At 42.7% G+C, this 14763-nt stretch overlaps 2 protein-coding genes across 14 annotated transcripts in view; both read right to left on the bottom strand.

Annotated features, from left to right (window-relative positions):
* Positions 1–15: 15 nt before the first annotated feature.
* Positions 16–3044, bottom strand: LOC115202976 (embryonic polyadenylate-binding protein 2-B). Of its 3 annotated transcripts, XM_029767187.1 has the most exons (7): positions 2962–3044; positions 2648–2875; positions 2027–2123; positions 1614–1684; positions 1364–1470; positions 1112–1199; positions 16–963 (listed from the first exon to the last, which is right to left on the bottom strand). In XM_029767187.1, exons 2-7 carry the CDS (start codon positions 2714–2716, stop codon positions 652–654), a joined length of 744 nt encoding a protein of 247 aa, XP_029623047.1. In that variant the 5' UTR covers positions 2717–2875; positions 2962–3044; the 3' UTR covers positions 16–651. The 3 variants fall into 3 exon arrangements, with proteins under 3 accessions (XP_029623047.1, XP_029623048.1, XP_029623046.1); XM_029767188.1 differs by lacking the exon at positions 2962–3044 and having other exon boundaries at positions 1614–1681; positions 2648–2950; XM_029767186.1 differs by lacking the exon at positions 2962–3044 and having other exon boundaries at positions 2648–2950.
* A 2205-nt stretch (positions 3045–5249) lies between these two features.
* Positions 5250–14763, bottom strand: part of cbfa2t3 (CBFA2/RUNX1 partner transcriptional co-repressor 3) — a 54713-nt gene continuing 45199 nt past the window's right edge. For 9 of the 11 annotated variants that reach the window (XM_029767193.1, XM_029767195.1, XM_029767196.1 and 6 more), the window contains 2 exons: positions 13602–13792; positions 5250–11073 (listed from right to left, as the gene is read on the bottom strand). In XM_029767193.1, coding sequence (XP_029623053.1) covers positions 10714–11073; positions 13602–13792 — 551 coding nt within the window. In that variant the 3' untranslated portion in view covers positions 5250–10713. The remainder of the gene's footprint in view (positions 11074–13601; positions 13793–14763) is intronic. The other 2 variants (XM_029767201.1, XM_029767191.1) reach the window with 1 other exon arrangement.

Genomic DNA, 14763 nt, shown 5'->3' on the forward strand with positions numbered 1-14763 from the left:
TTCAAAGAAGCACTATCAAGTGTAATTCATTTATTAATTTCTAAAGCAAAGATGTTTGACATTATATACAGTGATAAACATTGAGCGATTGAGTTATGTACTTGAAGCAAACTGCCAATTGCATGTCATTATAGTTAAAAGAAATACAAAAGAAAGCCAATCACAATGCACATTTTATAATTTCTTTTTTAGAACAACTATACTTACAAGCTCGATAGCCACAAACAAAATGAGTGATCTGATCAAAACATCCTTAAAAAAAAAGTATGACATGGCAAATGGCTGTGCAGTCAAACAGTTCTTGGGGTAAATAATTGCACAGTAAAACTGCTCAACTAAAATAAAACACCATAGGCACAATCTTTCACAGTAATAAGCAGCAAACCAAGGCTGGCCTCTTCCATTTCCCCTACAGTAAGAGGACAAAATGGCCATTGACTTGTTAGGATTCAGTTGCAATAACTTTTTATGGAGGCTGTTAACAGATGCCATATGAATCAATTCAATGAGGTTGAAATCTGTGCTTGTCTCAATTTCTGCCCATTAACATGCATGGAAAATAATTTGCAAATGAGTAGAGACGAGCAAGTCACGATATCCTGAAATTCACATTCCATGTTTATTAAACAATCACTTGAATACAGACGTGATTCAGTAGTGTTGCTGCGGGTGCATGTGTCCAGTGTGCCCTGGCCTCGAGTGGTCAGTGGGTGGGGTTATGAGGAGAAGGCATGGGTGCCGTTTAGGGCCCTGCTCAGGGACCCCCCAGTGTCTCTTCCCAGCTGGGGGCCCGTAGGGGTGTGGCGAGACTGACCTGGCGGGGCCAGTGTTGTATCGGAACCTGCCTTGTTGATACCCATTGTATCTGGGTGGGTGGAAACCTCGTCCCCTGGATCGAGCACCTCTGTGAATCCCCCTGTCTGTGGTGCTGATTCCTGGCATGTTGGTCCTTTTTGGCAATACCTGCAATGCAAAGGCCACAGAAACAACCTAAAAGACCTGGAATCATTTACAATTAACAGGAAAACTTCATTCAGCTCAATTTATTCATGAATGTGCAACTTCATCAAATCAAGTGTGTTTAGAATTCAAGTAATCCCTTCCTACTAACCTTTATGACACGGTCTCTGAATACTGTCTCATCCAGGCTCATGGCAGTCTGCACAGAGTCCCTGTCATGGAACTCAATATATGCAAAACTGGGAGAAAGAAAGTTGTCCATTTATACACAATAACATACTCAAATTGTAATCAGAACATACAAAATGTCCAAGAAACAAATAAAATGGTGCATAAACTATTTGTAATCGGACTTTGCATTGAAACTGATGTCCCACGTGATGGGATGGATAGTTAAACTCACCCCTTGGGATGGCCAGAGAATTTGTCACAAAGGATGGTTACTCTGTTGACAGGACCACAGCCATTGAAATGGATCTCCAACTCATCTGCAGTGGCACCATACTCCACCTGTTCATTTCCATAAAATATCATGAGTCTATGCATGAGGACCCTCAGTTACTTTGTGGATATCATATCAAATATGAATTGTGTATAACTTGACATGACTGCTAAAGGTAAATGTAGACATTATTTAAAAAAGTAAACCTTACATTCCCCACATAGACAGATCTGTTGTCAGCATCTATCCTTTCCTCATGGGTCATTGTATAGAACATACCTGCTATTTTGAACACAAGAGAACACTGGAGCACATTTCACATGACGGAAATCGAAAGACAGCAAACACAAAGTAACTAATTACAACACCTTGAGGAACTGTAGACTAGTTAGATATATTTATCAAGAGATGTTTGCAAGAAGACACTAGAGAGACAGCCCCATTCCAGAGGAAGGGATAACCTGAAATAGAGGCTGCCGGGCCTTGGGCAATGAGGATACACTTCTGGAACGCTGCGGCTCACTGCTCATCTCATTGGGCAATGATGTGAGCCACACCGTGGCAGGCCAGCCCAGCAGATGGGCTCAGGTGTGGGCCAGCTGGCTAGGCTGAACAGGAGCTCACCTGCCTGGATCTGGCTTTCTGTTGCCTCATACTGCACTGCTCTCAGCCGCTCCTCCTCCTCCATCTCTTGCACCCGTGCCTTGATGGCTTCAAGTTCCTATATGGAAAGGGAAATGCCAAAACATCTGAAACATGCAGTGTCATAACGACTATGCAGTATGAGACACTTAAAAAAAAAAAAACTTTCAGACAAAATCAAAACATGTCTGAAACGCATGAGATGAGCAAGTGCCTTGAGGTTTCGGGTTCTAATGTGGCAGCGGGCCCACATATGCCTAGCATCTCGGTGGCCTATATGAACAGCTGTCTTAAATAGTTGTTTGAGGATGCAATTATATTGTTGTTCAGAACCACACGCTGCTGCCACATTACCCAGTGGATGGATATATAGTGGCAAGATAATGCAGTTTAAAACATACAAAACTGTCATATCCATCAGGTAACATATGTGGGACATAGCTTATGTGCTGCAGTAATAATACAATAGGCTACCTGGAATATCCCTAAACCCTACATTATGTAGCCTAATCATTTGCGCATTCAAGAAAAAAAAACAGTAGGCTAGCCTGCAAATTGTATCACGCAAGGCCGAATGCAATTGTCTTATGTTTCCTTACATACCGGGTCCTCCATGTAATGATCTCCCGCGAGCTCGCCTTCTATGTACATATCTTGCCTTTGCTCCGCCATATTCAGTGGTCAACAGCAGACACCAAACCCATGCCCGCGGACCCCACTTTAATGCCCGCGACGTCGCTCTCTTGTAGCCAGTCCAGTGTAGGAGACTCCAATGCAATCGATGGTGTCTTTAATCACTAATCCGATTTTGATAAGGCCGATATGTGTAGCCTATATACAGAAGGTTGTTTGGATTAAATAAAAATATCTTCCCGCGGACGGAATCTACCCACGCCTTGTCAATACTTGTTGCTTACCTGTCTGCCCAATGTGACGAGGGGGAATGTCAATTAATTGTCACCTGTCTGTGCATCACATGTTTGTGGGCTCGCCCAATCAGTTGTTGAATGGGCATTTTATAAAAAATTAAAATGAATCAATAAGGTATAATTTTATTTTCAAAAATGCCACCATGTAATTATCGTGTGGTTTCAATGCGAACTGCTATTGATTATAATGTCAGGATAAGGTGACTTGTCCAAATGCTGCCCGTACCTCATGCTGGAACACGCTGTGAATAATCCCCCTCTATGGGCTATGTGAAATATAATGAAAATAACAGTAAAAAGCCTGTTGTGGTCTTTGTATATGATTTACCTTAATGTTAACCTAACATTTGTGTCCGAAGTAGCCTAATCCTATTGGACTCAGTCACCTGTGTACTTTAATGATTCTGCTGGTACCTTTACAAATGCCCTTTTAAAGTCTATCAGATTATAGTGGCATTCAAACTCAGCTGAGACCCCATTTTTCCCCCCAATAATTTCTCGCGACCTCACCCACCCCAAATATAATAATGACCCAACATAAAATTGCGTAAATTTCGATTTTTACATCAACAAATTCATTGCATTTTCATTTCTTATCAAAACGAAAAGAAACCAATAAATACATTTACAAAAAAAAATGTATTTATCAAATTATCTTTCTCAAAAACGTTAGTATAGGCTTATTGTCCCATACAATAATCTGTACTCTTAAATGTTATATATGTACACACACAGTACACTGAACAGAAATATAAATGCAACATACAACAATTTCAAAAATGTTCATTACACCCTAATCTATGGATCTCACATGACTGGAAATACAGATATGCATCACAGATACCAACAACAACAAAAAGTAGGGGTGTGGATCAGAAACCCAGTCAGTATCTGGTGTGACCACCATTTGCCTCATGCAGCATGACACATCTCCTTTGCATAGAGTTGGTCAGGCAGTTGATGGTGGCCTGTGGAATGTTGTCCCACTCCACTTCAATAGCTGTGCATAGTTGCTGGATATTGGCGGGAACTTGAACACGCTGTCATACATGTTGATCCAGAGCATCCCAAACATGCTCAATGGGTGACATGTCTGGTGAGTATGCAGGCCATGGAGGAACTGGGACATTTTCAGCTTCCAGGAATTGTGTACAGATCCTTGCAACATGGGGCCATGCATTATCATGCTGAAACACGAGGTGATGGCAGCGGATGAATGGCACGGCAACGGGCCTCAGGATCTCATCAAGGTATCATGATAAAATGCAATTGTGTTCGTTGTCCGTAGCTTATGCCTACCCATACCATAACCCCACCGCCACCATAAAGTACTCTGTTCACAACGTTGACATCAGCAAACTGCTCGCCCACACAACGCCATACTCGCTGTCTGTCATGTGCCCGGTACAGTTGAAACCGTGATTAATCCATGAAGAGCACACTTCTCCAGCATGCCAGTGGCCATCGAAGGTGAGCATTTTCCCACTAAAGGCGGTTACGACGCCGAACTCCATTCAGTTCAAGACCCCGGTGAGGACGACAAGCACACAGATGAGATTCCCTGAGACGGTTTCTGACAGTTTATCCAGAAAACTTTGGTTGTGCAAACCCACAGTTTCATCAGCTGTCCAGGTGGCTGGTCTCAGACGATCCCACAGGTGAAGAAGCCGGATGTAGAGGTCCTGGGCTGCAGTTGTGAGGCCGGTTGGACTTACCGCCAAATTCTCTAAAACAACATTGGAGATGGCTTATGGTAGAGAAATGAACATTAAATTCTCTGGCAACAGCTCTGGTGTACATTCCTGCATTCAGCATGCCAATTGCACAATTGCAAACTTGAGACATCTATGGCATTGATTTGTGTGACAGAACTGCACATTTTAGAGTGGCCTTTTATTGTCCCCAGCACAAGGTGCACCTGTGTAATGATCGTGCTGTTTAATCAGCTTCTTGATATAACCACCTGTCAGGTGGATGGATTATCTTGGCAAAGGGGAAATGCTCACTAACAGGGATGTAAACAAAATTGCACAAAATTTGAGCGAAATAAGCTTATTGTGGGTAAGGAACATTTCTGGGATCTTTTATTTCAGCTCATAAAACACATATTTTTGTTCAGTGTATTTACATTTTGTTGACCCAACTGCAGTTCCCGGTCGAGACTCCGACTTTGAATACCACTGCACCAAAATATGATTTTCCAACTTACCTGTGCAGCACTATTTCATTATGATGTTGAAATAAGGATTTTTGATTCAGAAAATCAGGAAACATGATTGATATTTCATTTCATTTTTAATTACGCAGTTACATAGCTCAACACAGACGATAACCTGAATTAGAATGTTTACAGCTTCACACATCCAACATAGCGCACAGTTAAAGAAGGGGAATAGCAAAAAGGGAAGGAAAGCATGCAATAAATAAATAAAAATCAGAATTAAATTATTCTGGCACAGTTCACTTCATCTAAAGAATGGTAATAGGACTCTTAAAGAGGAAATTAACTTTTCTTCAAAGCGCCAACCTTTCGAACAGAAACTTTTTTTTTTCTGTAATAATGTATTGCACAATACAGTATATAACGCTTCCCTACACATATAAAACCAAGTCTTTGTTTGTCTTGAAATAATAATGTAAAAAAAAACAAAAAAACACTTTCATCCCTACCATGACTTGGGGAGACCAAGTGCTGTATCAACTTTTGCCATCTCAGCTTTGTATCAGTGCGGGCTTCACAGGGCAATCAATCACTGAAATCAGATGAGCCAAGAAACTCCATTGATAGATTGGTGGTAAATGGTTAGGGAGAGGCTGATGCCAACATGCTAGTATTTGCCATCGAAAACACAGAATTTGCCCTCTTCATGTATGCCGTATTAAAAACCTAGAGATAATAAAGTGGTCTGTATGTGTGAATAAATGACAGTCTTTATCTATATATAAGAGGTGGAGACCTCCAGGCGTTGTAGATTTCACATCAGAGGCAGGAACAGTCCTCCTATTACCCCATTATGACATCACAGGGCATGAATGAAATAGAACACTCCACACACAGTTGGTCTTCCATTATTCCATGTCCAGAATGTGAATCCTTTCCTCAGAGCCCATACCACTTTAGGAACCTTGTTGCTCTTGTCTGGTCATAAAAAAGAGAATTAGTTCAACCTTCTCTCCAGTGGCTCACACAGAACAGGAGCTCAGCATGCTAACTCTACTTCAGCTGTCCTTTCAGTGACAACTTAGCCAAATGTCCAACAGCATCAACCCCTGTACAGACCTGCCCAAAGAACATGTGCCCCAATGCTGGGCTAAAAGAAGGGACAGCGGAGAAAGAGAGAGATGGTGTGATTGATATTACAAACACAATTTTTTTTTGGTCAATAAAAATAGTATTTGCCACAAGTTGTGACAAATTAAAGAGTTATTGTGTTTCAGGGTTGATTCGCAGACAAGCAAAGCACACAGAGAGCATTAAAGAATAATGTGTATTGAAATGTCATCAAAACCTACAGTAATGTTGTGGATAATATGGTGGGTGAGTTCACTCTGTCTTTCCCTCTCAGTACACTGCTACATCTTTAGAATTCTCTGCCATTATTCTGACTGAGATGTTTCATTAAAGCTCTGAAGGTTCAAGTAGTTTGTACAGAGAAACTGTGAAAAGAGAAAAACAAGTACACACACACACACACCATGCATTTATTACGTCTGTAAGCAAGGCTTAGGAAGAAAACTCAAAGCAATCATTACGCATTCCGGAGATGTTTCTGTAGTCTTATCTGAGGCATTAGATATGTAGAAACAAGCGCTTTGATTGCTTGAATAAATAATCTACAAATCTCCACCTTCACAGATGCGTTGGTTGTTTGTTTTTGTCTTGTGCTTTGAGCATGTGTTTATTTCAGACACTTTGGTTAACAGGTATAGTTGGCCTCAAGCCTCCTTATTTCTGGTCTTACTCGACACAATTTCAAAATCTACCACCGTGCAGAAATACTTTGGTCTGTGCTTTTATTTGTTTTGGACTACAAATGGCATGTAATGGTTTAACGTTCAGCTTGGGTATGGAAGGAATTACTGTATACCGAACCCTGGACAGTGTAGTGTACGTAGAGAGTCTAGAATCCAAATCATCTGAGTGTTCCTCATTCGATCCCTATTTCTGACTGACAGAGTTGAGGTGCGAAAATACACACATTGTAAAGTTATCAGTATTAGATCTTTCGGTTCGTTTCCTATTTGCTCTGATGTTTGTGTGAGTTTGCATGTCTGCTAGCAGCCCTGCTCCCAAAGCTCAGTGACCTCTCCCAGTCATGTGCTGCAGCGTCACAGGAGGTAGCTTGTGGTGGGTCAGAAGACAGGAGGGATGTCCAGGTGGGGGTTAAAGAGCAGAGGGCTGAAGAGGTTTAGAAACACAAACGGGCTGAAGTCATTTCAATACATCGGTAATAACGTACGACACACATATACAACGCAGATGCAGGGTACCTCGCAGCTTATCACATTTGAACGATTTATATATTACTTTTTGATACTGACATATAGGAAAATAGATCATGTACATATGTGATAAATTAAACACACTGTCAATGCTAATAGACGTCTAATCGTTTCTGCGTCAATATGTCACTCTATAGGTTTTAAATGCGAAAGAGCCTGGCAGACCATACTTTTAACAGTACAAGATAAAACAACACAAAAGCTCCTTCAAGTTTGGTCCATTTTAGAGTTATGTGGCCAATTGGTTCGGGATTATTATATCATTCATATGAACATGGCAGGTACAGTCCTTATTTAATGCTATGTTTGAAAGCCATTTGAGCGTGTAATTATAACTTAATGATGCTTTAACTTCAATTATAGCTTGTGATGACATTACTGTATGAGATGTCATTCCTCCTTGTTAGTCTGTGATTGTGAAGACATCTGTTCCAACTCTCCCAGGTTCTGAGTACTTCTTGCCTTGCTAGGATCCTAACCCTACATGAGGATAAATGACTGAGACTGCATCTTCACAAATGAATCTATGGACAGGGTAAGAAAAAAGAACCAGTGAAAGGATTGGGCAGTATCATGGTTAGGTTAAGCTTCAGACTTCCAGACCAGTGTGTTGGTTTTGTTTTGGGGGCAGCCCACAGGTTTTTTAATGGAAAAGGTGGCCCACTGCAGTGGCACTTCAGCCCAATGGATGGCAATGTTTCACAGATAACTTTTTGGGCACAAGTTCTTGCGTTTTAAATCCAATATCCAGAGTAGTGGAGTAATTTAGCCTCATGCTAGGACGCTTTTAGAATCAATGTGTGATAAGCCTCTCTTTCTCCTCTTTAAAACCATCCTCTCGGGCCTGTCATGAGAGCTATAGCTGGCTCCTCCTGAAGGGAGTCAGTGGAGTACGCTGCCATCAATTACAGGGGGAACTATAAGAACTGACTCCAGAAGAAAACCACTATCGCTGCCAACATCCCTCCTCATAACATCTTTTTGAGATTACCCACTCAGCAGACTTTGCTAATCTGGTAGAAAATAAGGATTTAGGAGAAATGAAAATTCCTTTGATTAAAAAATGAACTGGAAAGAAATCATATTCTGGACATTGTACATTACTTTAAAGGTTTCTGTTATTTGGCAAACACATTTTTGGACCTCTTTAAATACTATGTACATTCACATTAAGTTACTGATGTTATTTTAAATATATTTATATGTATCTATATTATATGACCCCTATGGGTAGTTGCTGAGGTTTCATTCAGTAGCTGAATTCTCTTCATATTGCACCTCCGTCCTCTCACTGTCTTACAATGCGAGCAATATAAAATATTCTACAAGAGGATTTTCTTTTCATTGATAAAGATACAACAAATTGAACAATAAGTACAACATGGGGTTTTCTCTCCTAGAGTGTCTTTGCTCCTGCTTCAATGTTCAGCCCAAACTTAAAAAGAAGAAAAGTCCCTCTTTCTGAAAACGCACAAGGGCAGCACAGGTGGACACCAGAGACGGAGACAATTTTTTTTTGCGAGAAACAAAGAAAGGAATATCTACAAGCAGGTTTGATCCCTTCCCAGATATCTGCTCAGAGGTTATGTCCAAAAGGGGGTAGGGTTGACTGAGGGACGAGAGTTTTAGGGAGGAACATACAGGAAAGTGGGGGGGAGGTAGAAAGAGAGAGAGAAGAGAACTGAGTCTACACCGCTTATGAGGCTCGTTAGTCTGTTTGTCATGCTTTGGAAAAGGAGGGTGAAAATGTACGACTCACTGAAATGTATCCTCTTGATAGAGCTAAAAAACATAATTAGGAACAAAAGTCTTATCCATACTGTACAATGCTTGCTTGGACAGGTTATCAGTTTTTTTAGGTTGTTTTTGGCAGTTCCAATGCCTTTCATCTTCTTTTTGAGTAGCTGCTTCTTTGTCCATTCCGTTGCCATTCACATAAATCACTGTCTTATTCAGTGGTTCGTCCTTCCATTTCAATTGTCTTTTGTGGCAGGCGTTTCAAATGTTTGCTCTGGATTTCTCTCTCTGTGGATCACTGTGGGTATTTTCAGGCTGACAGAGGCCAGCTACAGTGCACTCAAGATAGAGTTTTTGCTCCACAGCTTTTATCTCCCAGGGCTTTGCTGCTGAGGAGGTGAAGTTGCTTGCGTTTGGTTACAAGATGAGTGCTTCTCCTTGTCTCTTAGTAACTTTGGCAGTGTAATAAAAAGGTTTGGATCATGTTTTTTTCCCTTCCTCTTTGAATTCATTTGGGTTCACATCGGTACAGAGAGGTGAGTCCGGTGTCATTTTCTTGGCTCGCTAGCAAGGTAGTTAACTTTTTTTAATCACTGTTATTTGTTTAGAATATTTGGACTTTTCTTTGTCTTCCTTAAAGCCCAAAAATGAATCATCGGATAAATAATTAGCCGTATTATGGAAGAGTTTCTGAGGAATAAATCGCACCATGAGGGTATCTTATCCTCTCTCCTCCATCAGAAGAGGGGTTTCCTGACTGGTGTCTGGCTTCTTAGGTAGGGGACCTCAGTCAGAACATGTCCATGGCCCAGTACACAGAGGAGCCTGCTCTATAGACTCATCTATCCATCTCTCAGAGGCCTGGGCTGTTAGTGCACATGCTGGGGGTTAAGAGTCATCCCACTCCTGCTGCGTTAAAGGGAAATCCTCTCCAAGTGCTAAATTTAGATATCTCTTCTTCACAATACGTGTGGTACCATAACGAGTCTCATGCAATGCAAGCCCCCGACATACACAGGTGTTGACTGGGCTTATGTTACTGAGGCCACGTGTTGGTCTGGCGTATAACAAAGCTTATCTTCACACGACATTATCAGAGTTCAATAACCAAGTATGGTGTTTTTTTTGTCATATGACTTTAAGAGAGGAAGTTCTGCCTCTGCATTGGTTTATTTTGAGCATTCAGTAAAGTAAGCCCTAGCCATGCTAAACAAAACAGTGGACCCCTTGACTAGTTTCGAGTTTGACAGAGAGAAAGCCTGTGCGGCTGAGAGACAGTCAGAACGTTTTTTTGCGGGGAGGTTGAGGAGTTGAGAAAACAAGGCCTTCAGGTAGCTAAGAAGTAGTCGACGGTGCAGTATTCACGGTAGGACCACTACAGATGCAGTACAGAAGAAGGAAAGGGTGCAGTGCGATCGATGGAGATTCCTCTGTTTGTTTAGGATGGATGGCAGCTGTACTGTAGCGTCAGTGGGAGTGACTGGGCGTGGCAGGGCGGGGTCAGCGAGAGGTGGCGTCCAGCAGTGCAGGGGTCGCTGGGGTGGTGGAGCGTGAGGCACTGCTGGAGCTAGCCTCCTTAGGACTCCCGGAGAGACTGCCTCCCCCACCACCGCTGGTCTGGCCGGGCAGGGAGAGTGGACCAGGGGGGGTGCTCTCTGAGTGTGTAGGGGGTGCGCTGGAGGAGGGGGTTCCCAGAGGAACACTGCTGCCCCCGGGGAGGCCCTGCAGACCCTGGCCACAGACGTGGTGGTGCTTCTCCCAGTCTTTGTGCTGGCAGAAGGAGCCGCAGTAGCGCGCTGTGTTGCAGCCGCTGCACGTCTCACTGGCCTTGCGTCCACAGTTCCAGCAGCTCTGGAGAGACAGTGGGAAGAAGGCATAGAGTTGATAAAATAAATCTCTGGTCGTCAACCTGTTATATTATTATACAAATATCATTGTTACCACTTTTCAAATACTGTCATGCTATCAACAGGTGAGTTTTTTAATGTTCTAGGCAACATATTCCCACATTTATTGTCTGGGGCTACAAATGCCCCAAACCACTAGGTGGACTGTCCTGTCCTGTCCTGTCCTGTCCTGTCTTGTCCTGTCTTGTCCTGGCCTGTCCTGTCCTGCCTTTCCTGGCCTGTCCTGTCCTGCCTTTCCTAGCCTGTCCTGGCACTGACACTGTTGCTCCAACCATCCGCTTGTGGCTGCTGTTATTCAGACAAGCGGCTGGAGTCACTCTTTAATAATGAAATGAAAACATGGTGTTGACACAGACCAGGTGCCGCCAGCTGTGGCTCTCATTAACACCACAACCAGACAGTGTCCTGTTTAAGATATACACATTCTGTGCAGAATATGGGATTTTGATAGAGAATTGATAGGTTAAACACTGCTCCAAGCACCGTGAAAATCTGTTGATCTGTGCAGAATCTGTCTGGGTGGCCGAACACACACACACACACACACATTGCATTGAGGACTCTGGCTTGTAGAGAACTGGTGAATGAGCTGTTACTGAGAAGCGAATGTTGATGGGGGGGGCATGTTATGAAGTGTGTGTGACAGTAAGTCATGTGAAGGTGTGTGTGACAGGACTATTTTGAGGAAGTGTTACTGTGCGGTCTAAAATAAGTGAGTTAGCTGTGTGACAGTTTGTTATGTAAAACGGGTGGGTTGGTGGGTTGAGGTGACACGATTGATTGTGAGTTTGAGGTTTGGAATGTGACAGTGTGCTTTGTGATGCAGTGCAGCAGTGTGTGCCTGTGTTTACTGACAGTAGGGTGAGGAGTGTATCTCTATGCCTGCGGCTGTGCTGTGGTATGTTACAGGGCACAGGGTGTGGGGCACGGGGTACACTCTTGGAAAAAAGGGTTCCAAAAGGGTTCTTCGGCTGTCCCCATAAGAGATCCGTTTTTGGTTCCAGGTAGAACCCTTTTTGGTTCCAGGTACAACCCTCTGTGTTCTATCGGGAACCAAAAGGGTCCTACCTGGAACCAAAAAGGGTTCCTAAAAATGGGGACAGCCGAAGAACCCTTTTAGGGTTCTAGATAGCATCTATTTTTCATAAGGGCTATTTATACTCTACGGAAACGGACCCTGTGGGGTGTAGCGGAATGTAGTAATGTCGTTTTTCATCTCAAAAGAGGTGGCTCCTTGAAAATTGTAACGCGCTGTATCATTCCTTGCGTAGTCATGGGGGCAGTAGACAATGAAGCTTGCTTGGCTCCTTGATTTGATCTATAGGCTATGCATCAAAGTAGCATTGATAAGTTAGTATAATCTCAGCGACTGTTCAAACAATAAACCAAACAACATTGTAGGCTTATTAGAATCCCCCCCAAAATGTATTGTGTTTAGAAGTAATAACTATTGATTCCAGGCTATTGTTAAAAACAGCTGAGAGATTTGAGCTTTTTCTCTCTGACCAAAACATGATGATATTCTATTTTTAGCTGATATGGGAGTGAATACATTGAAGCGGTATATCAAATTGGGATCATTTTGAAGGTTTCAGAGGCAAGTATAAGAATATTGGCCAGGGCTTATAATTGAATTATAAATCTGATTATTTCACATGGCGATGTGGGAAGCTAAATGCCCAGATTGAACAACGAGACAGATATTTTTCTGGATGTATAAACGTGAAGCATCCGCTTGGCGTTTCCACTCACTTCCAAATATGGTATTGAGAGGAAGCCCAGTGGCCGGCAGTGGGAGAAGACAGAACGAGATGGATTTTGGCAGACATTCTGCACATTTTCTCATCGATGAAACACTTAATATCAATACAGCTTTCTGTTCCCAAAACTACAATCTGTTACGAACAGAGTGGACTAAGTTTTGTAGACTTTACCATTTGCCAAAGTTTGAAATAATTGCGTTGTTTAGAAGGAGTGCAAAGGCGAATTGAGTTGTTGCACATGCACACTTCACAGAGTAGACGTTCCCTAACGGAAATATGCACCTGTATGCTAGAACGCGCCAATAGGATCTCGCTGGCTTGTGCTTGGCTCTGCCCCCCTCCATGCTTGTTCTACCCACTATAACTCATTTGTTTCCATTTGAAGCGACAGGCTGTGGTCTATCTTGGTTTAGTTATAAAAAAAATCTTTGCTAAAAGGCTAGCTAGCTTGCAGTGTTTAGACAACTTGCTAGCAAGGGAAGACAAGACAAGACACTCTTCTTTTGCTTTCACAACAAATGAGTAGACAACATGAAAACCTTGGTGAGGTATCATGTTACCAAAATAGTGCACGTTGCTCAAAACAAAATGTGCACGCACGCATGTAGCTCTACGCATGTTAAGTGTGTGGAAACCTTAAGAGTGTAGGATAGTGTGGGGGCATGGGGGTGTGTGGGTGTGTGTGTGTGTGTGTGGGTGATAAGGCTGTGATGCTCACTTCGCTGGAGTCCTCCTGCTGGTTGATGACGGTCAGTGCATCCTCAGAGGCCTGTTTCCTGGCCTCGGCCAGCGCCCTCTCCATCTTGGACCTCTCAGCGGAGATCATCTCATGGGCCTTCCTCTCAGCGTCCGACACAGCCTTCTGTAGCTCCGACATGGCCTGCCTCTTCACCTCGTTCACTGCCTCCTCTGTGGAGAGAGCGAGAGAGCGAGAGAGAGCAAGAGAGAGAGAGGCGTCAGTCCCCATGACCGCTCCTACTCCGTCATCATTTATTGAGGCACTCTAAGCTCTCCATTTGTTTTATCTCGGCAAACAGATGTACATCATCCAAGATTTAAAACATTCTGTCAGAAAAAGAAGCCTGTTAATAATTAATTAAAAGACGTCTGGTAACAATCATTTCCAGCGCTGACAACAGCAGATGTCTCCAAACTTTGTTCATAAACTTGCCTGTTAACCCATTATTCTGTGACTCTGCTTTTGATTTGAAAAGAATTCTGAGTGAAACAGACGTAAGGACTGAGGAGTGAAAATGGTTTCCATATCATTGATGCATAACTTTGCTAACAAGGGTTAACTGTGGTAGAGGTCCTATCCTCTGGCCGTGAGTGAATAGGCAGTGTTTTTAGAAGGAAATAGAAGCCGAGGATGGTTCTCATTAGAAGACAGTGGTTATCTGGTTAGGAAGGAATCACAATCCCTCTCATTATTTTCTTACGTTATGTTACAAGGAGAACAAAATACAACATCCGAGATTCATTTAGCTTTAGCTCTTGCACAATTCCATCTAAAGAAAACAGCTGCCCCGCATAATACAACTAATTAAATCCTCATGTTCAACCACCAAATTTATATTTTATGGCCATGAAAAATATCCTATCAAACTGCCAACTGGCACAATATATGGGATAACGAAATGTCTTGTACAACCAAAAGGAAGGGAAGTTGTATTACTATATTCCCCTCCGTTCTACACACAGACATAGTCAGGTGGTCCCCCAGGTGAGTGAGCCTCCTCTGGGCAGACTGGAGGTGAGAGCCATACCGTGGTCTATTCTCACTTCCTGATTCTTCCAGTCAGTTGGTGTAACGGAGAGGAGTCATAAATAACTGTCATATTTCTCCCTCTGCTCCCTCTCTGGTCCAGCTGTCTGGGGCT

The sequence above is a fragment of the Salmo trutta genome, chromosome 12 (genome assembly GCF_901001165.1).
Source record: "Salmo trutta chromosome 12, fSalTru1.1, whole genome shotgun sequence".
Classification (NCBI taxonomy): domain Eukaryota; kingdom Metazoa; phylum Chordata; class Actinopteri; order Salmoniformes; family Salmonidae; genus Salmo; species Salmo trutta.

Bases quoted from the DNA above. Each gene is read 5' to 3' on its own strand.
- LOC115202976 (XM_029767187.1), bottom strand. From the start codon at position 2,716: ATGGCGGAGCAAAGGCAAGATATGTACATAGAAGGCGAGCTCGCGGGA. The intron at 2,124-2,647 runs GTATGTAAGGAA...CTTTCCATATAG, and splicing joins ATCATTACATGGAGGACCCG to GAACTTGAAGCCATCAAGGC. The intron at 964-1,111 runs GTTAGTAGGAAG...TTTGCATTGCAG, and splicing joins TCAGAGACCGTGTCATAAAG to GTATTGCCAAAAAGGACCAA.